General features: G+C 41.0%; 3 protein-coding genes across 6 annotated transcripts in view; 1 reads left to right on the forward strand and 2 right to left on the reverse strand.

The window, feature by feature from the left end:
* The window catches only part of CHAT (choline O-acetyltransferase), a 32,031-nt gene extending 27,536 nt beyond the window's left edge, over positions 1-4,495 (forward strand). The window contains exons 14-15 of the mRNA XM_082052828.1: positions 2,368-2,505; positions 4,203-4,495. Of these exons, the coding sequence (XP_081908954.1) occupies positions 2,368-2,505; positions 4,203-4,472 (408 nt within the window). The 3' untranslated portion in view covers positions 4,473-4,495. The remainder of the gene's footprint in view (positions 1-2,367; positions 2,506-4,202) is intronic.
* Positions 1-24,371, reverse strand: part of NCOA4 (nuclear receptor coactivator 4) — a 397,571-nt gene that overhangs the window by 193,072 nt on the left and 180,128 nt on the right. The window lies entirely within an intron of this gene.
* Positions 21,150-24,371, reverse strand: part of OGDHL (oxoglutarate dehydrogenase L) — a 56,720-nt gene continuing 53,498 nt past the window's right edge. For all 4 annotated transcript variants that reach the window (XM_082052837.1, XM_082052834.1, XM_082052836.1 and 1 more), the window contains exon 23: positions 21,150-23,877. In XM_082052837.1, coding sequence (XP_081908963.1) covers positions 23,754-23,877 — 124 coding nt within the window. In that variant the 3' untranslated portion in view covers positions 21,150-23,753. The remainder of the gene's footprint in view (positions 23,878-24,371) is intronic.

Here is a 24,371-nt window from a genome sequence, read left to right on the forward strand (position 1 = left end):
AATGTTAATAACCAGCTATGTTAAGTGAATTTGCTACCTACCTATGGTTTTGCCTCAGACCATTCATTGCCTAACAAACACACATTGCTGATTACTGTTTAAATACTCATAATATTCAAGAAATCATTCACTTCCAGAAGTGGGTTCAGAGGTATACTCAGAGCACTGGAGAGGTGAAGCGTTCCTTTGAGGCAGATTTGTTCCTATGACTGCAAAACCAAAGAAGCAGGGAAGAAAAACAGTTTTGTGTTTCAAGTGTCATGCTGGGAACCTGCATCTTAGAAGCCGAGACTCCATGTCATCTGTAAAGCTGAGGCAAGTCTTACTTCTGGGCAACTGAACCTGAACTATCTCAGGATAGTCTCACAATGAACACAACTTACTGTAGGTCTACTAGGTCACAATCAATGGAATTTCTGTACATCTCTTAAAAAAAAAAAAAAAAAATCCAGAAAATTCCCCCTCCAAGTCATTTCAGTTCCAGGAATGGTTAGAAATTCAGCCTCCAGCATAGCTCATGGAAAAATATTAAAATCACCACTGGAAAACTAATTTCTCTTTAAATTTAAAAATGTCACCAGGTATTTCTACTCACCAAACCTCCCTTTCTTTCTCAGAATAGCAGGATGGAATTCTTGTGCCTTTAAACTTTAGGCAAGACTTACATCATTTGACTAAATCATGTGTAACAGACTGAAATGTAATGGCTCCTAAGAAAAACAAAAAAATCTACTTCATGAAACAAAAAGCAATTTAATGATTTTATTTCCCCTTGTTAGGGCTTACTAGTAACATTGCTATCTTAAATGTGGAGCTCTAAAATTCAATTTAGCACAGTTTTTTCCTATGCATTGACTCACAGTTTATTTCGTTAGCCTGTCTCGGCCTCCCTTCAGACATGACATTGATCTATGTTGCAAAAATGTCATTGCTAACAGCCTTATAAATCTTGTGTGATAGCAAAATATTTCCTTTGATTATCAAGTCAGGTTCCCTCTATGGGAAAAACAACGTAAACACTGCACTGATGTAAGCTACTTTTTTGCAAGCATCCGTCCTCTGTCTAGGCTGATGAACAAATAGCCCCTTTACCAATGGGTGCCTACTCCTTAATAAGCCAAACAAGATTATGCCCTCCCGGCCCCCTGCTTCAGGCACTTATTAGTGATTGAAATTATTCTCTTCTTAATAGGAAAAGCAAATTTGTGCCTTAAAAAAAAAAAAAAATAAAAAAAATCTCCCTTTTAGAGGAAAACTAAGCTTGTTCTTTTTAAAATTCTGCCATCTCTCAGATTGCTTGTTTCCCTCATTATAAATGGGCCTGTGCCATAAGGTTATCAATTCTGCTCTCAGTGTAGTATAATGTCCCCTGCTCAGCATTCCCCTGCTACACAACTTCAGCCTGTTAGCAGGGGTGATCTACAGTTCAGTCCTCATAATCAATGCTCTCACCAGCTAGAATAAACCTAGACTGCAGGATTTTAAATACACATTTTAATTTGAGGCAATTCCTGGCTGGCTGGAACAGCTCAGTGCTGTTCTTCAGATGCCAAAACTTTGATTTAGTTTCTTAAATAAATAAAACTCTGTAACTACCCTGTCTACCCATCTCCCACTACTGACTTTGGTCCTGTTAGCCATCTTCAATCACATTTGCTAGCAAGGCAAAGATCTTAAAGCTACTACATTCCTGAAGTCTACAGCATTGGGTCACTGGATAGAGCAGAGAGACCCAAGCACAGCAAGCTCATGGCATAAAGACTACCTGCAGGCTTGGCAGTAGTTCTTGTGAGTTGGCCAGCAGCATGTCCCTGCTGCTAACATTCAGCCCCTGCACCTGCTGCCAATCGCCTTGCCTGTAACCATAGACAAGAGAGGAAATTGGGACACTGGGGGCAGCATGGCTGGTTCTCAGCTGGGGATGATGCTGAGCAGAGGCACGGGCAAGCAGGATGGCAAGTAGACTGTTCTAGGTCTCTTATCTTGAAATATAATCCAAGTGACACATAGGAAGTTCCAAAACACCGTTAGAAATTTTTGGTGTCTTATGTGCTCCCCTCAGCAGTTTTGGATGCCCAGCCCATGATATTGAGCTCTGAGACACAATGAACACCCAGAACACCAGGTAACATCAGCGCATAATACACCTCAAGACCACCTCCTTCCTAAATTTTACATCTTCAGAGCACTATATGAATTTCTAGTTACTGATCATCAGCAAAGTACATACTCAGAGTACTATCTGAACACTATAGGCATTACATCAATCAAACCAAGTTCATTAACTCTGATCAGAAAACAAGTCAGTAACAGCCAAGAAAAAGTCTCCACAGTCAATTAAATGCTGGTATCTTATATCAAACACAGGCTATTACTGGAATGGCAATAGACAATCATCTGCTAGGGCTCAGAGAGGTGGCACGGGAACGCTTCAAGGAACTACCAGAGATATTTACAGATGAGACGTATTTGACCAGCAATCGATTCATCCTGTCAACTAGCCAGGTGAGCTTTTCCTATTCTCTGGTCTTGCTAAGCGAAAGTTAATTCATTTGTGTTCTGCCAGACCTTGTAGCACACAGTGAAAACAATGTATAAAAACAAAAAAAACAAAAGGGCAAAAAAAGCAAAGTTGATACCATCAAGAAGTCTGCAAAACTCTCCAGATTTTTGATCCAGTTTTGATTCATTTTTCAAAATCAGCACCATAAGTAATGACTGAAGTTACCACTTCCCTTGCAACATCCCAAAGCCCTTCCTGCAAATTCTGGAAATGCATAGAAAATCAGTCAAATTTGTATGAGGGCTCAGTCTTTCCTTGTTTTCCAAACTATGTATCTTCCTGTTCCCTTTCTTCTCCTCCTTCCCTAAGGTGGCAGCTCTAGTAGGAATTCTTCGCTCCAGTGACAGTACAGCCACAAACCAGACAGGCTGCCCACTCTGAGAAACAAAAGCCAAGAGCCATGAGGAAATTTTTCTCTTAAAGATAGCTGTGTTTGAAATCTTGGAGAGCCTTCAGTTATTCAGTGTAAGACTGCAGCCTCTGCAGGCACGTATCTTGGATTTACAGACATTTTAGACATTTTCAGATTTACCATCATTTGCAACTACACTAAGATACTCTAAGAGTCAACGTTTCCTACATTTAATGTTCTGAATAAGGAAACATCTTTATAGCATACAACCTAAAAATTAAATGTTTAATCACATATCGTAGAAGTCCTAATGAAAGAAGAAATCTATGTAGGAATTCATTTACTGAAACACTAACCTAACTGGACAGATTGGAACTATGCAACAAAAGAGACCTATAATATCATGCTACAGCACAAGACTTTAATAAGTAATTTGATCTTGTCATAATGCTTGTATGCTTTCAGACATGAGTGAATGTAGCCAGCACACTACTACATAAATTCTCCAAGAAACTATCTATGAGCAAAGAGTACTTCTGAATAGCTTTATGGCCTTCGGCTGTTGCACAGCAAATTTATCTGACAATTCTAGGGCTCTATTAGCAGGACTAATGGCTTGTTCTACACCATTAAAAAGCCAAGTGTCATTTGTGAAGGCACATGTACACAAAGTCTGAAACATATAGATTTCTAACACATCTTTCATTTTCTTCAGTAGAAAATGTTTCACTCCTGTGTTATGCCATGATTAAACCATGTGTAATAGAAAAATAGCACCCAGATGCATCAAAATACGTTTTATACAACATCACAATTATGATTATTAGAAATGGACCATATTATTTCCTATAATTGATTACAGCCTTCACATTACAAATTTAACATAACCTTAAGATAACCTTAATTAATTAGAAACCTTAGAGAAGTTTTGTGTATTACAATTTTACATGTCAGAATTATATACAGCTTTGAAAATTCCGTATCTATGAAAAACAAAGCTTATAGCTGTTAAAGGCTTTTATAAAGTGGGCAAAGAAATGCATTATATCCACTTCAAATGATACCAGTTTTCAAATGCTGGCAAACAAACAGAGCAACCAAATTCTATACTGAGATTGGCTTTTAACTTTCAAGTGTCAGCTCCAGGTCTGGACGTCTGACAAAAGCAATAATCTACACATTTCCAGCATTTGTATCATTTGTTTATCTTTTTCCTTAATCCTGACCAGCTGATTTCAGGTGCCCTGATTAATCCAAGATCATTTCTTACCTTCTACCTACAACCAGGTTCCAACTACTATGGAAATGTTCTGCTGCTACGGGCCTGTGGTACCCAATGGTTATGGGGCATGTTATAACCCTCAGCCAGAGCATATATTGTTCTGCATCTCAAGCTTTAAAGACTGTAAAGAAACCTCCTCAGACATGTTTGCAAAAGCTGTGGAAGAAAGTCTCCTAGAAATGAGAGATCTGTGTAGCAAATGCAACTCTACTATGGGAAAACCACTTGCTAAAAAAGAAGCAGCCACACAGCTGCAGGGTGACGACAAATGCTGAGAGGCTGTGGGAATTATTCTCCTGGATCCACCTTATGAAGAAACAATGACATAGTTGTCCAAAGGCAAGATAGTACTGGTAATATATTAGTGTAGAACCAAAATGTCATTTGTTTTACATTGTTGCCAACATCTAAAACCTTGTAAGTACTAAATCCACCATTTCTTGCCTGAGAGTCAGCAAAAAAGGCTTGGTCTTACTGGCTGAAATGAAGGAGGAAATAGTACAAGTGTGTGTTGTACTACCATCTCTTCCCATAATCAACTTAGACCATTTTACCATCTAAAAAACTGAGTAAAGTTGTATGACGTAACTTAAATACTAAGGCACACCAACTGATGAATATCCTCTGCAAGTAGTTCCAAAATAATCACATCTATTCCTGCAAGATTTGCATGTAGAAAAAAGAAAAACAAAAAGAAAAAGACCACAACACCACCACCACCACAGCAACTTCCCCGTTGGGAATGCTGAGTATAACATTGTAAATAATAGTCTGATGCCATTACATCTTGAACATTTGCATGAAAAGTATTTAATAACACCATACTATTTCCAACATGAGAAAAGCAGATTATTTTTAAGAGTTGCTGCTGTGTATTTCCACAAATAGAGTTTAAGAAGATCGCAGCAATTTTTGCATGTTCCTCCAATTCAAAAAAACTGCAGAAATTATTTAGCCTTTATTCTGGTTTGCACTGGCCTCAAGCACAGTCCCATTCTGAAAGCAGCATATTGGAGAAAAGATCCATCACTGAGAATGGGGAGAAATTTGTCTGTAATAAATTGACTTAATTATTTCTTTCTATCAGTGAGCAAAACCCAGTCCGACAGAGAGGCAAAGCACAAGTGCAATTCAGTCCTACTTAAGACCTTTTTTGCTTGCACAGGAATGAATTTAGTTACTGTGACTAGCAGGAGAGTGTATGCAACCACACAATATCGAAGAGCAATAAATAACTAGAACAAAGAGGCAAACTTGCAATATAACAGTCTCCAAGCTAGAGATATAAATACCAGTTTAAGAGTACTAGTACTTATATCAGCTTTGCATCATGCCACTTAGGAGGGATTTATAGTTTATATTTTTTAATAGCAGATGTAGAGTATCATGTTCTGCAGTATACAGTAAATTCAGTAAGGAAAGTAATAAGGTATCTGGTCATTCCCATATTCTGAGCGTTATCCTGAAGGTTTTCTCATTTCCTTCATTCCCTACAAATTCTTCCAAGGAATATTTTCAATTACCTTCTCTCAAGCTGAAATATGTTGCCTTGCTTAGAGGTTTTCAGTCATCATTGTTAGAATACCACTCACTAAGGACACTTACTTCCTCACTCCAGTGCAGATCCTCTGCTGGGCAATCCGGAGAACACTCAAAAGCCTGGCCAGGGACTGCTTACTTGCCTGTGGAGAAGTGGAGATGCTCCTTTGTGGACTGAACAACCACATGCTTAACCACTCTCAAGCCTAAAAGCAGGAGAACAGATTCATTACAATAAACTTGAAGCACAGATACATTTCTGTCTAAGAATTCTAGATACAGATTCAGTAGGTTACATACGTCTACACTTATTCTACTGCCACTTTGGAGCTGCACACGTGCAATTAAGCAGTCTGCTGGATAAAGGCCCCACAACCCCACATATGAAAGCACAGTGGGGCTGATAATCAATTGGAGTAAGTCAGCTATGTTGAAGCAAATCAGCTATGTTGATCTACAGTGCTTGAGAGCTGGGCTCATTTTTTAAAAGTTAATGTGTTCATTTAAAAATATGTAGATTTCACTACTCCATAAGTAGTAGTACTCCATGTGGTTCAAACCAAAGATTAAATCTCATTTTAGATTATATAAAGAATATTATGGCACAAAGTCTGCTCCAAAGTGAAAATGTTAAAAAGCCAAAACAAACAAACAAAAAACCCACCACCAACAACAAAGAAAACTGTTAGTCAAACCAAAGGTTCAATTAACGAATATGCTGTTCGAAATTACTTTAAATTTTTCCTATAATGATTATGAAAATCACTTTGAAACATTCCCAGTAATTTTGCTTTGTTCTCTCTTGTCACCAAAGGCATTGTGCATTTTTAACATAAGTGTAGCATTACAGTCTCAAGATTTTTTTCATAGAGCTGTAAGTTTAATATTATAACCATGTTTTAAGCATCTAAAAATGCTGTGACTAGTTGATTATTTATTAATTTTCTTCTAATGAAAAATGTAATTTTATTTTTTATTCCTAGTTCCATAGATACTGATATTTATTTGCAAATGTTACCTGTGTTTTCATTTTACTTTTTTGGCTAGAATTTTAACAGAATTTTAACAGACACTGTACTCAATACACCATCACTGAGAATTCAGGCAAAAATTACAATCACACCTGAAATTGTATACCAATTGATCATTAAGAACCCCTTTTGTGTCTACAGCTGCCACAACAGGTGTTTTGGATTCTCCAACACTGGAAAATACACCATATTTTAACTCAAGGAAGAAACCAGTGACCACCCACACTTGTTATTGATTTTGCTGGCCATTACATACTTGTATCTCAGATATTCACTGATCAGGCCTGAATACTCAAAAAAACCCAGTCCCTCTAGAGGAAGGCATTTGCTTACATGCTTAGCCTTAGCCGTGACCCACACTAAAAGTAGCATCTGCAAAGTACCTGACTTTCTTCAAGAAATTTCAGAGTCTGTTCAGCTGTGTTTAAATGGGAGGACACTGGTTAAATTACAGATAGATAAAATCCACAGCACAGGGCAATACAAACTTCCTGATTTGCCAGTAAGAGCTTCACAAGGGACTATACTTCTCAATTAACAGAATCCCCTGCACCTATGTGGTATGTTCCCATGCTGCAGCTGCATCTATTAAGCATTTCAGAAAACAGGTAGTTTTCTTAGGTACTTATTTCAAATTATTTGTATTATACAAATGAAGTTATCTTCTGAAGTTTAAAAATACACAATCTGTGCGCATGCACTTGTGGAAATCAAATTAGAAGCTCTTAAAATGTTTCCAACTAGGAAACTATGGAATAGATTGTTCATTATAAAAAGGGAGAAAATCTTGATCGGCAGACTAAGTGTAATTACATTAACGTAACAAGTGGCAATGATTTAATGAGACCTCTTGGTGGGACCTGGGACATACAAAGCCCCTGCAAGAGAATTTTAAGGAGGTAATTGTTTTGCTCTCTCCATCGGTGTACACCCACATACACGCAGTACTGGGATGCAGAAACTTAAAAGCCAATTTTTGTGAATGTCTGTATTCACAGTGAATAAAAGCAAAAGAAACTTGACTTCAAAACAGCGGTGTTTCAAGGGTGCGAGAACCAGCCTCACTCCCGAGTGCTGCCCAGGCCCCTGTGCGCTCTGAAATTAAGTAGGACAAGGTTGCAACAACACCGCTCAACTTCTTCCAGTGTATGAGTTGCAAAAGACATAAAAATATTTTAGTGATACCTTTATTTTTATAAGATAGTATAGATTTATGGCAAATGTAAATGTGTATTTATAGTACAGTTTGTTTCCGTGATGTTTTGTGCTCTATTGAAATATATTTACCTGCCTACATTAATATATATGACCTGAAGTGTACGCTGGTACCATCACTTTGGCTTCTCTAAGGACGGAGTTCCGCACCGCAAATAAAAGCTACCAGAGGAAAGACCGTGTCTCCTTTTTTTGCCCCGCACGCCCCCTCGCCCACCCCGTGGCCGCGGCCCCTCACGAGGGGCAGGACGGCACCGTCAACGGCTTCCAACGGCTGCCAACGGCTCCCAACGGCTCCCAACGGCTCCCAACGGCCGCGGCGCGCGCGCCATGCCGCGGGCCGCGCTGGTGACCGTGCGGCACGGGCCGGCCCGCAGCCGCGGGCTGCCGCGGAACGGCGCCTCCCGCCTGCAGGGCCTGCGAGGTGCGGGAGCGGGGCTGGCGCGCTCGGTAGCACCCCCGGAGCCCCGGACCGCTCCGCCAGGGGCACCCGCAGCGCGGGCGGCTGAAGGCGGTCCCGTCCCCGCCCGGCTGCCCTGCAGGCGGAGCCGCGCCCTGCCTGCTCCCGGAGGGGCGGCAGGCGGAGGCAGTCGGGCAGGACGCGGCCCCGCAGGCTCGTTGTGCGGCGGTTTCTCTGCGGTCCCGCCGTGCGGAGCGGTCTCGGTGTCGCACGGCTCGCAGCGGGGCTCTGGCACTCGCGTTATACGTGTGACAAAGGAGGGCTGGTCCTCGGATGTGCCTCGGGCAGCACACACACTTCCAGCTTTGATGGTTGCTAAAATAAGCTTGTGTTACAGCGTGTATATATTTTTCTTTTCAAATTACACAAACCTCATTAAAACACAGATTTTTTCCAGTCTGAAGTAAACTCGTAAATCAAAGATGAAAATGATTTAAGCTCAAATTTAGCCATAAAGTACTTGGGAGTACAAAGTAACTTTTGCTGCTTACCACTCCCCTATATTTCCCAACAGCTAAGACAATGCAGACAGCAGGAACCCCCAGACCCGGGGCAGCCGAGGCGTGTTTGGAGCAGAGCCGTCCCCGACACGGGTGGGGAGCCAAGCGGGGGCTGCTCTCAGCACTGCTGCAGGGCTTGACATGGCCTCTCTGCAGATGTATGTGATCTAATGTGTTCAAATAAGCCAAATTTTGTGGTTATAAAGCCTTTAGATCACATGGATGCAACAACAAAGAAAGATAATATCAGACAAATCAGTATTTAGTTGATGCTGGAAACTCAGAGCACTAGTTGACTCAATATACAAGCTACTGACAACCCATTCAGATTCTGTGACTGGGTTTGCTGGATCATGGCAATGTACCTGACTTGGTCTGAGAGCGACCAGGCCTCAACCTACAGAAACTCTTATTTCCCCAGTTCTGATTAATTTACAACAACACTATACAATGTACCATAATAAAAGCAGGCCACACCTAATTCATCTAAAATATGTGGATCAAGAGAGGATTTTGTCCCTTCTGTTTTCATTCTCAGCTTCACAAAAATCTCAGGTCTTTAATGTCCTGAGGAATTACTCTTTCAGCAGAAACTAAATGAATTATGCATCAATGAACAACTGGGTTATCAAGGTTGTTCACGTTATGTTCCAGCTGTTCTATAGCACCATCTTAACATTTATTGAAGATTTATTTTGAACTTAGTCTTATTCCATGGTACTTACAAATAAATACATGGTGTTTCCTACAGCTGCTGAGCCAGTTAATAGCAAATACAAATACATAATGAATTTCTTGCCTTTTAACACTAGAACTAGAAATGACAGAGGGTGGAGGCTCCATTCAAAGGAGATCCATTAATGTAATAACAGTGAAGCCAGAGATTAAAGCTGATAGGATTTGTAGGGAGTTCTGTAGAGCACTTAACTACATTAACGCTGTTATTTGCCCCTTGTCCTTGGAAGTGCTAAAACTTGGATATACTCAGAGTGCAAAGGAAACCAAGCAAATACAGGACTGGTCATTACTGCTTTGCCCTTTCCAGCTGTCCTTCAGGCAGACGGACATCAGCTCGTTATGGAAGAGATACCAGACTGGAACTCTGTGGAGCTGGTGGTCAACGGGGAGACTGTGTTCCGCTGCAACATCAATGACCTGGATTTTGGCAAGTACAAAGTTTTATTCATTGCGGTCTCTTGCTGAAAGCACTTACATGTTGAAATGAGCACTTGCTAAGGCATAAACAGCCCAGGTTCTGTCAACATTAACACTTCAAAGCTCTGCACTCCTCTGTATTCGAGGCAGTTTGAAGGGCACAGTCAGGAAGAGGGATTAGTTTGGGAGTTCAGGCCATGCTCGGGAGAGCTCTGCTCAGGGCCTTCCCACATGCACCAGCCAACAAGCACAAGAAAACCCACTAGGTTTCAGTCCAGAGATATTGTGACATCCTTTTGCTTTCAAAATAGCAAATTATTTATTTGCATAGGCCTTTGTTTCTTTGGGTTTTTTGGCTTCCCCTCCTCAACCAGCAAAGCAAAGACAATACCTATTTCAGTGCCTTGCAGAGAGTCATTTTTTAAAGCATTTTTTGCCACAGGTGAAATGAGGAGTTCAGGGCTCAAGCTTTCTCATGTCCTGTGCAAGTGGCTTCCAGAGAAAGGGTGAAAGCCACTGCTTCTCACCTCCCCACTGTTCAACAGCCTCTCTAGGGCCAGGGAAGGGAAGCTGTGGAGCAAAAGCAGAAAACTGACCAAGGATAATGGTACTGCCGGCACCACAGCTTGGGTGGTTTCACCTTCCTGCAAGGAAGGCAGACGGGTCAGGAACTGGGAGGTTCCAGTTGGAAATGTATTTCAGCAGAATACATCTTTTTTGGCCCAATCCAGGACCTATGCTGGACAGTGAAGTACTGTCCATTCTGCTGTCTGCTGCACCGCCTGCACTGCTGCATTCACTCTGTGTTCTGTTTCAACTCCAGATCAAAGCTGACCCAGTCTCAGGTTATACAGCTAACCAGGGTAGAGCCAAGCTGGGCCCAAGTACTGTGAGGCAGAATGCAAAGGAATGTAGGTGCTAGGATAAGGAGTAGAAATATAAAATAAGGATAAATTTACTCGCATATACTTTCTGAGTCATGTTTTTCTCCTTTAGGAGGTGATGGCAAGCTGGATCCACTTTGTGAAGAAGCCAGAAAAGCAGTGTTAAATGCCTACTGATTTACAAGGAGACATCCTCTTTTACCTTTGTTTTCTGTCAGGCAATTTGCTTACATTACAAAGGTATTACAAATGTCAGGATACAGTTGGTTCTTTACACTTCTATGCCTCTTAAGGAAGCTCTAGACAATCTTGTTATACCCATGTGTCAACCAAATAAGAATGTACTGCCTTTTCCAGGACCAGCCGTATGTCACCACCCTGAATATTGCAAATTCGTGGAGAGGTGGCTTGCATGTAGTTCTAATAATTTGATTGTAATTAAAAGAATAAGGAAACTCCTGGATATCTTGCATTCTTTCAACCTTCAGAAATTTTCCTGCGTCAAATTTCAAAGTCATTAATAGCTGATGACTTTGAATGAAAGTCTTTAATAGCTGATGATCAATCCATACATATTCATACAGATGTGCCTTCTGCTCTTGGCCACAAATATCCCAGACAACACTTGTGCATCATCAGGCACAGCCCAAAGGTACAGAGAGAAAGAAGTTGGCATAGCCGTAAGGACAAGATTAAAGCCAACTGCGTGTTAGAACTGATATTTCAGGTATCTCAAAAGTAATGCTGCCTTTTCCTCTCTGTTTTTTTCCCCCAGTAACTAGAGTTTAAAGCTTCTTTTTTTTTCTCCCTGATTTGCCAACATACATTCTCAACCTCAACTTCATTTTACAAGTACTTCTGACCCAGGTAAATTCAGCAGCTTGCAAATAATCATATGCCAGCATGCTGGTACCCTGATCAGTTTTCAGTTTGGCCCATAATTGGTTATAAAAGAAAGAAGCAGCAAGTCTTTGCACCCTAACGGAGCAGTGAGAACAAGTAAACAGTATTTGTCAAGGCTCAGGAGCACCAGGCAGCAAAGCTGCATCTTCTAGTGTGCCTGAAGGACAGACAGGCTGCCAAGCACAAACCCAAACCAATTCTAGCACTTGGTATCTCCTGTCAGCTGTAACCTACAGGGAGATAACTGCAGTTACAAATAACCAAACCACATTCACTGTGATACTGATCCAACACCGAAGTGCTGTCAAAATAACTCTATCACTATGCACACACACAGTCCCCTTTCCAATGACCTACAGATGAGAGAGGCATTAAAACAATATTCTTTAGTGAGAAAAAATATTCATATCTAAGGTCAAGCAAAGCAGAAACTGTATTGTTCCTTTAGAAGACTGAAACATTTTTGCCTTTGACAGCTCTGACATAACAAGATTAGAAAGTTAAAACATTTGGATTGAATCATGTTGAGAAAAATGGATGCAATTAAGTTTGGTGCAGACAACAGAGGCTGGTTCTGCAGCAGGTGCTCCCACAGACAGCAAAGAGCTGGTTCCCACTCCAACGTGATCCTGACCCGTAAGTACCGGGCAGGCTGTGCTCTACCACAGACCAGCTCCAGCCTCCAGCTCCAGGGGCTTTCAAAAATCCACCCTGCTGCACTTGTCAGGGAAGCACCAAGAAATGGTGCTCTGCGCTGGCAGTAAATCGTTTACTGGCCTCTTAGGTAAATGGAAATTAATTAGACTAAGTTAGTTTAAATAATGTTAATCCTGGGCAGAATTTACTTCCCCAAATAGAAGACTAAATTCTGCAGACCTCTTGAGCACAGAATGCCATGAACATTAATGGAAACACTCCAGGCAGATGAATGCACCAGTGTGAGCAGGTTTGGTTGTTTGGTTGGGGTTTTTTAAGTTTTGGTGTTACTGTGTTCAGTGCCCTCTGTAACATCACCTTGAGGACATTTCTGACATACCTCCAGGTCAGAATGACAGCAGTTTTGTAGGAAGATATTAAGCCTTAATAGATAAACTTGTCTAGCTGAAATAAATACAACAAGCTTTGAGGAACACAAAGCTTCGGGCCTGAAAGAGAAGCAACAAACTTCAAGACAAGTGTGGGTTGAGAACAACTGCTCTGACTTTGCTTTGGAGTAATGTTATGACCAAATTGGGAAAGACCAGAGACGGATGAGAGAAGATTTTTAATAAGACTGAGATAACAAAAAAATAGCTCCATCAGACATTTTGAACACAGCTGGCTAGAATGCATAAAGAGATCTCAGGCCCCATTATTATGCTTTTGTTACAGAAGGGAAAAATAAATTTGAAGTAGCCCTTTCAGTTTGGTACCCGTCCTCCAAACACCACCTGTGATTAGTTGCCATGGCACTAGCAGGCAGATGGATATTTGAAGGCACTGTAGTAGCCACTTGGACAAAGGCATTTAATTCTTTTATATGTGAAATAACCACTTTTTTCTTCAAAGTCTCCGACATTTTTACGGGGATTATGTGCTGCACAGATAATCATGGCCATTTGAAAACTGAACCTAGCCTGCAAGTCCTCTCTACAGTGACTTTCATCCAGACTATTGTGATAAAGTCAAATCAGGAGGAAGAAAACAGCAGCAGCAAATTATTCCAGTAGTAACACCAACTAAATTGCTGTGCAGCTTTTATGGTTGGACTAATTGTCTCATTAAGACACATTTCTGATCACTGAAATGGATCTCAAGTATTTTTAATCACTGAAAAAACTGTACTGCTAAGAGCCTCTCTCCCTCCTGTCTTTGGCACTATTTGCAATGGAAAACACACAAAGTCTCTCATTGATTGGAGCCCTGCTGCTGCACAGTTGGCAGTCAAACGGTACTAATGGCACAATAACACAATATAACTAAAATAGTTTGCCTTTTAGAGTAACAATCTCTTACAACATGATTAAGCTCTATCATGCACGTCTCCTTATGTTTTGCAAATGGCTCAAGAAAAATCTGTCAAATTTTCCAGTCATTTCTTCAAAAGAGAAGGGAAAATAAAAAATCATTAGCTATCAAGGAACAAATTAACAACACTTGATACATTAAGAAAAGGATGAAAACAACTGCAGCAAGCACATGCTGAACGGCACTATGGTTGTGTGGCATCCAGTCCCTTGCCCTTACAGAACACAACTCCAAGGACCGAGTTTATCACATTTAATCGCAGCCACTTTTAATAAACACTTGGTTTAGGAGCTGGCTTGCCCTGGGCTACCTCTGTAACTCATGGAGAGAGTCATGTCCACAGAGCCATTCAGAGCTCTACTAACTGTAGACTTGTAGGATCTATGGGCCCCTAATTTAGGTGCTTTTTGTGTGTTTTGTTTCAAACCATATTGAGAGTTGAAGCTTCTTCCTCATATGAGGAGCGCATTTCAGAAGGAGCAAGCTGGCGTTACCCAGCGCGTTACCGACGTTCTCTGTACACTCCCAGCAAAGAGGAGGATTTTGCTCTCAGTCATCGCTGCCAGTGGTTGCACAAGCCATACATTGCACCAAGGCATTTCCCCATACAGGAGCCATAGGTGTTTATCCCATACATCCTCATAATAAAGGCAGCAGCCACTTAATTTTCAGGTAGCATATTCGCAAAAGTGGCACAGAGACGTATGCTTTCTTGGTGGCCAACCTGACCAAAAAAACCTGCAAAGGCCTACAAGCTCCTTTGGGGAGATGGAAGCAATGCATGGGAAGGAAATCACTCCATACAAAGAGTTGACAAGATCAGACTTATTCTCAGACATGTTTTGCTTGGTTTAAAATGACCATATGATGGTAACCACTGGGTGCACTTCTGAATGTGCACTTGGAAAAATAAAGCAAGGCACAACTGCTATCAGCACACTTCTCAGAAAAGAGTTTAAACTTCATTACTTGAATTATTTTAATAGTTGGTGTGTTTTTAAAATAAAAATTATCCATGGTTCTATAAATAAATTTCTTCCCATTCATTTTGCGCATGGGCCATCCAGTACCATGGTATTAACCATGGCTGCACTCAGAACGTCCATGCATTATTTTTACATCTTAAGAGAAAGTCTGTGACAGAGTCACTTTGTGGTCTGTAGGAAATCATTTCTCCATCCCCTTCACCTGACACGGAGATAACAGCTTTGAGTCACAGAGATGTTATGTTTCCTAAAACATTTTCCAGTTCTCAATAAAAAGTGCTGTGCAACTAGCTGTATGGCACTCCACAATTACTGCAGGGAAATTCTTTATTCCGGTAAATTCTTTCATTAAATATGCTTTTTTGTTTACAGCTTAAAAGAGAGGGAACAATGATACTTCTGTTTTTAACAGCTGCTTTAAACTGTCTGGACTTCTTTTGGTTATTTTACAGAACTTTTGTTTAAAATATTGAGAACATTCCCTATCAATGGCCACACGTGTTATGAGTGAAAAAAAGCCCAAGAGAATACACGAAGGATTTTTCTGCTCTGTCAAGACACATATTCACAAGACTCATAACTCAGTAGAGGCTCATTCAAGTGAGAGACAAGATGCATTACTAATTTAAGATGAATTTGAAATGTGGACATTTACTTGCTACAACTTTCAGTTTTGATCAATTTTGTAAGGCAGTTAAAAAAAAAAAAAAAAAAAAAAAAAAGAGGGGCCATTCGGCACCCGCACATAAGCGTTATTCACACACATAAATATCTGCTCATGTACACGTGTATATGGAAATGTACCTAGGAAGGCATCCACCAACGTCATACCAAGTACAGCCAGAAACATCACAAATTAGTGATCTTGTCATAGGCTTTGGATGAATTCTGGGGAACAGAGTACGCTACAGAGATGTCTGCTTTACTTCTCTTTGGGCTTGTTACAGAGACAGGTACCACAAAGTTCTGCATCGATCTATTGAGCTCATGAGCTGCGCAATATTATGCTCACTGTGAAAAAATACGATATTACTGATAAGTCTAATGAAGGGTCTGAGGGCTGTGATATAAAGGTCTGAGAAAAAAAAAATAGGGACATACTACATGAAGTGTGATTTTAATTTTTTAATGCACATAAATATCAGAACAGCGATGCTGAAGAGAAGGAAAAATATTAGATTTTTTTTTTCTGACAGTCCCTGCAGAAGCTATTTATGTACAGTCATATACTGACATGCATACTCAGATATATTTTCCTGAAGCCCATAGAGCTTTTTCTAAGCAAGAGCTTCAGAATGTGTGTGTGTAAATAAATTTTAAAATGTCTGGTTTATAATGAGAAGGCTATATTGTGGTATAAATACTGCAGAGCATATTAAATAAACATGGTCACATATGACCAGGTATCTATTAAATGTGCACATCACAGGAGAAGTTAATTATCTAAGAGTGTAACTAGGAACCATTTAGAATCACTGGGGATTACGTTGCTTTATTTCTGTTTATCTTTCCTTCTGAATAGGCAGCGGGTTGTTGCAATGAAGAGTCCCAAAGAAACACAAAGCGTCAGTTCTTCATCAGCTCTAAGATGACAGAGTTTTGTCAACAGTAGTTTGAAGTTCTGACAAAAAAATCTTCCTCAAAGTAATTTTGTGCAAAATATGCTGGTGCAAAACAGTATTTAAGATGTAAAGGTGGAAAATATTTATGGTTCTTTTGATACCTTAAGCTGCTTAAGGAAAGAAGAAGGCTTACAGGCTATCCTTCGTGTATATATATATACACACACACATACATACATATACACACATACACATATTTATGTATATCTCTCATATATTGCATCCCAAAAATAGTATACACAGCCTTCTTCCAAACTGATTGTTAGTGTCAGAAACTAATATCCCAGGAGTAACATATACCTTTTTACTTTATAAATAAGATTTTTTCTAGACTTGAAAAGCTATTGTGTTTCAGTCCACATGCAAAAACATGAATTCTGATGGAATTTGACTTTGCTTGGGCCACGAAATTAATGAAGAAAACTGTCCAGTATTCATCCTATACAACATAATAAACATTGCAAACAGTTTAGTTAAGGATATGTTTGTGCAAACTGCTCTAGGACAAAGAACAACTGATGACGAAGGATTTAATCACATAAAATCATTGAAAGCAAGATGTAGCCAATCCCTTTAAATTACTTAAGTACTGCTTAAATCCTGTAATTAACATATAGTAATAAATATTTCATCTTTAATAAGCCTATTGGGACCAGTTTGTTAAACATTTATTTCTAGTCATGGAGGGTTATGTACGATCATTTTACCATGTTTTGTATTAGACAATTTTATGTTATCCTCTTTATTTTATCCACAGCAGTGGATACTCTTTCCTCTAATGTGAGGAACCATCCTCTATCTTCAAATGTCTTTTGCTTTTCACTCATTAAGTTTACCCTTGCAAAGTCCTGGCCAGCACACAGTGATGGATCACATCTACTCCATAACCTCTCCTCTGGAGTTCACTTACTACACATACAGGAGCTGTACTGCAAACCCCAGCAAGGCTACCCAAGGCATCACTGCAGACAGAACCTCACAGGGTAAGGTCATTTGGGGGGACACCAGACTCAGGAACTGAGGTCTCCTCTACAGCACAGCCAAGCCCCACAATACCAGGGTGCATTTTCAGGCACTCTCTAACACTCGCCTGCACTTTTTCCTCTACCACAGGTAGGATCACAGGTGCAGGGGGAAGTCTGAGAGCCCCAAACATCCCTGCGCCCACAGCTGCTCTTCCACTGCAAGGCCAACTGGGATGCGGTCACTTAAACCATTACTAAGACACATTATACTGAGAGTGGTCAACGTCCATCCAGGAAAAATACCCGAGAGCTGCGCTCTTCCGCAGAGCTGCTCTGCGTGGGACAGTGTGAGCGCACCCTGCCTCCCGACGGGGAGAGCACAGAGCTGGCTGGGCACGGCACCACCAGAAAGTTTCTCTGTGCTTCTTTATGAAAGTGTCAGTGAATTTATGGGCTATTGAATAGGAAGTCAAGATTTCGGCAACAGAAACAATATTTCAGTGTTTCACACAGCATCTTTAGTGATGACTACAATTGTTTTCCCCTCTAAACAAATTAGACCTCCATTTGCCATTAATGACTGCAGCACTTAAATATCACAAAGGAACCGCCTGGTGCGCTTATTAATAATTGAAAACTTTGAAGAAATCTGTGAAACATTTTCAATCAAAGCTAATAAATCTCTAAAATATTTTTTCCTGAATAAATTTTCCTTTTGTTCTTTTATTCCTTTTGGATTATAGGCTACATTTTAAATAATGGCATTAAGAAAAGAACAAGCTGAAATAACAGTTAAGAAGGATCTAAAATCAGAAGTGGTTTCAACAGTTTAAAAAAAAAAGCAACAATTAGAAGAGGCAACATTAATCTGTTCCGTTCAAGTATGTTGAATTTCTGTTCCAGTCTGCATGCTGTTTCCTGATATCTTACACTGATGATTAAGAAAATGTACCCACTTAATCTCTGTCCTTGTTCTGCATAAACATTAAAAAATTGCTATTGAAAGTTTTTATTAATCAGCAGAGTCCATCAAATCAAGACTCCTCTTACTACACAATTGGACTTTGCAGAACTACTAAGGGATCAAAGGGAACAAAAAATACCCACAACTTTTTGATCAGAGCTAATAGAATCCTTGAATGCCTTTGCGGTTTTAAGTTTCACATTGTAGCTATTCTACTCAGCAACCTTTACTACATAAGAATAAGGCCAGAAAGATACATGCAAAATTACCCTCATCCACAAAGATTTTTGTGGTGTGCTATCATGGTCCATGTCTCAGGTACCCATGAAAGTTCCAAGACCTTTTTTTTTTTTTTAATACATATCTTTACGATCTTTCACTCAAAGTCTTCCTCAACTTTTCCAAACAAACATCACTGTATTTGCATTCCAAGTAGCAGTATTTTACATCCTGTGCAGCTTTTGCCAGTGGCTTGTACCAGAAATCCATGGCCACACTGTGGGTTTTTCAACAGGCCCTGAAGTCCTCAGCAGCTCTAGTAATTACACAAAGGATGGTGTTCCCCTCACCCCGGGGCAGGATGAGGCACCCCTACCCAGTTCCAGCATCTCTTACCTGCCTGCAGAAAGCTCTAGCAGCTGGAACCTGCACCCCCTTTTGCCTCCAGAGCCTCCTCAGCCTCCTTCATCATTTAACTCTGTAACTCTCATCATTCCTACAGCAGGAGCAGCAGACAATGCCCCACAGGGGCCCACACAGGGACCCCCTGCCCCACTGCAAAGGCCAGGGGCCCAGCCACAGCCCTCCATCCTGGGAAAACATGGTGAAGTATCTGAAGTGTTTAGGGAAGGATGCAGGGGAGATAAATATAGGCCAGCTGGGACCAAACCCCAGGCTTTAATCAGTTAATCACAGACAGGTTTGCTTGGCCAGTCTCATCAGCCATAACTAGTGGTCGGTCACCTGTGCTGCGTGGGCTGGCAGGTGCCCTGAGAGCCCCCCAGGGCAGCCCATGGCCCAGGGTCAACCCAGCAGTTGCCTGTAAACTAAAACATAGTGAATTCACTGAGCCAACACACAAGACAATAGCTGACTTTCTTCCTCCGTCTTTGACCAGGCTTGTTTACAAAGATATTTCATCTGCTTTTAGGGATTTTCTGGCTTTGATTTTTGAGTGTGCCTGTATTTCATGTTTTAAACAATGTTCACAGTCATCTGCAGTGCTGGCAAGAAGCCAGACTGAGCAACCATGGTCTGTGACACCTGCATAAACTTAACAGCAATCAAAAAGACTAAGAGATATATATGCTTCTGTGTGCGTGTAGAGCAGAGGTTCCCAAATTTTCATTTGTTATTAGCAGCAGTGGTTGTTGCCAGATCTGTATCACAGGCAGCAGATCTGTTTGTGCACTGAGGAAAGAGCTACCAGAGCTCTTGAAACAGCAAACAGAGGGTCCAGCCAAGGGATTTGTAGAGAAAAAGAAACACCAAACAGCAGAACAAGGAACAAACAAGCCCCTGCCCCAACACGCACTTTCATCTACTCAGTTCAGACAATGCATACACGTTCCTCTTTCGTGTCTAGCCTCACACATTAATTTTTACTTCCTAGAACCAGCAGGAAGGTTCCCTTTCCAGATAACAGGTTAGTGCTCTGCTCTAGCAGACTGACTCCAACTGCACCAGGGGTAGAAGCAAAGGTTTCCACAAGCACACCCCTGCTGTTAGCGCAGCTCATCAGGCAGCTGCTAGGAAACAAAAATGATTCTGTGACAGAAGCTGTTTGTCTTAGCAAGTCTTTTGCCGTTGTGGGCACGCATGACGTGCTGTCTTACCCGCAAATACAATTAAGTCAATCGATTCTCTCATTTGCCGTTCCTTCCTTCCGCGTTACAGAGCTGTGATGTGAATTTCTGCACAGACTACTTGCAGAACAGGCTTATATAATACTTCAGTCCTTTTCAAACACTCTACGTAGACTAATTGATCATTATTTAGTATGTAAAACGTATTGAAGTTGTCACCTAGTTCTAACAAAGTATTTGTTTTCTGTGAGATCAGAGATATTCTTAACCTGGTTTAAAGCTGCCATTACAGAAACTTGCACTCATTGTTGATAATGCAACTATTTAATATGCATCTATTCAAGTACTCTTTGTAAGAGATTTTATTCAAGAGGCGTCCTGGAAGAAAAGCAACAGAATTCTGCAAATAAGTATAATCTATGCATTTCACAATTTATAATGCTTTGCTATCTTTTGAACACTTACTATCTGAAAGGGCAGGCAGCAGGAAAAGTAATTCAATAGAAATGTATATTGAGCCAACATGTTTATAGAAACAAATTCCAGTGCTTCAAAATTAGAGAAGTTAATTCCAGTCTAGTTCCAGTATTTTAAAAATTCTGCTTAAAATAGAAATGTGTTTGCTTATTACTTTAAAAAATTAGAGTAGAAAAAAAATCAAACATTCTAATATAACCTCAATGCTATTACTACTTTAACCAAACGACTTGAGCAATTATCTTTTTCTAGTCCAAATCCTGTCTCCCCCACTGCTACTATATTTAAATAAACCACTATTGAGGAAACAAACAGAAAATGAAAAAATGAGCTGCCCTAGCACTCTTAGAAATGGGACGCTAATGCCAGCACTCAAAGGAGAAACTGTCAAAAAGAACAGCCAGAACAGAGAATTTTGTTCTTATACATTTTTATTTTATTGGGTTTTTTTTAACATTCTTTGATGGAATTATTATGCAACTATTATGCCACAATGTATGATACACAATGAAAATGGAAACCTGTCTTTTACATTCTATGTTAATTTTGTTTTCTGCCTCTGTTTATACTGTGGCATACGTGCATTTATCATATTTCATGCAGCACTGACCTGCCTTATGCAAACTGAGAATACAATAAATGGTGCCAGCAATATTTAGCTGCACTCAATTCTTGCCACAGAAACAAGCATTCATAAAAGCATTAAAATACTTTGGGTGATGGTTACTGCCTATCAGCTTAATGTTTTGAGCTATAGAAATGGACAAGAGACAATCTTTGCTGTTGTCAACTGCAGTACTTTCCAAGTTGATTAGGTTTCAAAAGACTGAATTAGCTTCAATGTTTCAATGAGCAAATAAGCCCAAGGCAACCAACCTGATTTAAAGGGATGCTGTGGATCTAACAAACATCAGACTAGCTTTGGTTCTGGATCCCACAGCAAGTTCCTTACCACATCAATTTTGTGGTCTGGCAGAGGGATAGGTTTTTTTTCCCATTGTCTCCAGGCCAAATGAAAGGACAGCATAAGGCACACACATCCCTTTTTGGTAACCTGCTTGGACAAGTAGTACCTGATCATAGCTACAAGTTTTTAATACAGCTTTTTATTTTTATAAGAAGCTTTCCAGCATCACCTGGCTATTTGATTCTGGCGTAAACTGCCAAGCTTTATTATGTCACTGCCAGAACAGCAGCAGCAGGGTAAAACTTAGTGCCACAAACACAAGTATGTCCCAGGAGCACGTTCAGGTAAGGGCACTGGAGATAGGGGTGAAGTCCCATCCATGTGTTTTCAGTCAGTTGGTATGAGGTACCCAAGCAGCTGCTCAGCAGGTGTAACACAACCCTTCAGGCACCGCAGGGCTCTGGGCCCTTGTACAGATAGTTACTGTCTCCTACTTCAACAAGGTAGGGCCGCTGCCCTGCGTTCCGCCACAGCAGCCTGTTATCTGAGCAGTTCCCCTGCCAGCCAGCAGAGAGAAGGGAAGAAATCTCCTGCCACTATGCGCTCCAGCACTGCAGAAACCTGCAGCCACCAGACCCAAGTTCTCCCGGGGCAGAAGGAACAGGACTTGACGAGACATTAAGAGGGGAAACCTGTGTCCCCTGCCCAGGAGCCCTGCGGAGAAGCAGCACCAGTGACACACAGAGACCACCCTGCCATGTGGTGCTCCCGGGAGGCCAAGCGCTGTCTCCCGGGAAGGGAAACCACCTCTGCTGTCCTCTCACCTCCAGCACTTGCTGTGCGTCAGCTGCCTCACAGAGCCAGCTCTTGAGGCGGTTTGCTTTCACGTCCATACTGAAAGCACATGGCAATTGATATCCTAATTGACAAGTAAACACAAGGGGAAAATAAAAATCAATTACTACTTGTACAAAACCACACCATGTGCCTTTGGTCAATCAGCAACTGTTGCTTGCCCACCTTCCTCTTAACAAAAAAGGGTGACTAAATCAGGAATTGCCACTTCAGAATTGGATTAATATCAGCAAGGAGATGTGAGGCAGGGATTATCACTGGACAAAGCAGAGAACCTGCTACCTGTTGCACAAACACAGATTTCTCATCCACACACAATCTTTTTATGGATGCTACCAGGTCAAAGAAAAGCAGATCTCCATAGTCTAGTGAGGGAAAGAACAGTCCTCCAAAATGAGGATGTTCACAGGACTCCACAGTTCCCTAATTCCACAAAGCATCAAAGCAGGCAGCCCAGGGAGTGGGAGCAATTGGTGCTGCCACCTCTTACTTTAGAAGTCATTTGATGCTGAATTCTCCTGCTGATCATCCACTGCTCTGGCAGCTGTGGTCTTGCGTAGGCTTCTTCCCCCCCTCAACTATCCCCAACAAAGCTTTTCTTGGTCCCTTTTATTTCTGCCTTCAGCACCCTCCTCCACCTTATAGCTAAGGAGTCCACACCACTTTTGTTATCACCCATAGTTTAGCAGCTTTGTAAGGATTCCCTATTTCTAGCCTCCCCATCACATCACCTGGCTACCTCACCATCTACTTTCAACAACCATAGCCAGTACATTTCTCTGCCAAAGTCATCTATGAAATCTTTGCTTTTCGGTTTCACTGCTCCTCTCCAATATACCTAGAAATAACTGTCAACCATATTCCTTGTGACAATGCATCTTGTTTCCTTAGTGGCTCCCAAACATACTCTCCTTTATCAGGGATGTGCATAACTATCATGCTGTCCACACCTGCTCTGCTTACTTACAGTAATTAAACAGCGCGCACAGACTGAGACTGGAGCCTCACTGAGCCAGACACTGCATCCTTGGATAGAAGACTCTCCTTGTGCCAAAGAGGTCCCAATCTAAATAGACAAGTGACAAAAAATAGTTGAAGGTAAAGTGGAATTTTTTTTTTCTATATGAACTGGGGAGCAAGGTGCACAGTAATTAAGTCAGCTGCTGGATCATTTTATCTGTTAAAGTTACATGATTTCCAGTATTTTTCCCACTTTTGTTTCCTCTTTCAGATATGGTGACTTGAGAGACTACTAGACGGAGATGGCTTCATGTCCTGCAGTTAGAAGGTCTTTCCCTCGAAGGCCTCCAGGTTGAAAGCTGTATCCAAGAACCTCCTGAGTGACACCAGATGCATGTTCTTGTTGCCTGTGGCAGCTGCAGCAGCAGGCTCTCGGCCAACATACCTTTGTGACAAAAGGAATTGGACAGACAAATGAGGTGAGAAGAGAGACTACTTTGACACTAACAAGCAGGAAAAGATGCGGTTAAATGCATTCAAGTCAGCTTGGCAGATTTGGACATTTAATCGTCAATCTTTCTTAAATAAAAATCAAGCTAAATTCCACCATCAGTTATACCGTCTGTCAGCTTCCCCCTCCCACCAATATTAAGCTGTGTCTTCTTCCTCATGTCTGCAAGGGCAGCCAGCTACACTATCACATAATTAGATAACTTGCTTTTGGCAATGAAGACTCTCATTCCTCCAATAGCTGCATGGACAGACTCAAGAGTTAATAATCTAAAATAAATGCAAAGGTACCTGGACTGAGCTCTTAAAATAACTGTTTCCTCCAGAAATCAAATATTTGGAGTGAAATTCTTAAAAAAGACAGAATCTTAGACAACAAGAGGAAAATCCAGGAGAGTTAAGTGCAGTGCTAAGTGACAATAAATACAG

This window comes from Streptopelia decaocto, assembly GCF_964273445.1.
Source record: "Streptopelia decaocto genome assembly, chromosome: 5".
NCBI lineage: Eukaryota > Metazoa > Chordata > Aves > Columbiformes > Columbidae > Streptopelia > Streptopelia decaocto.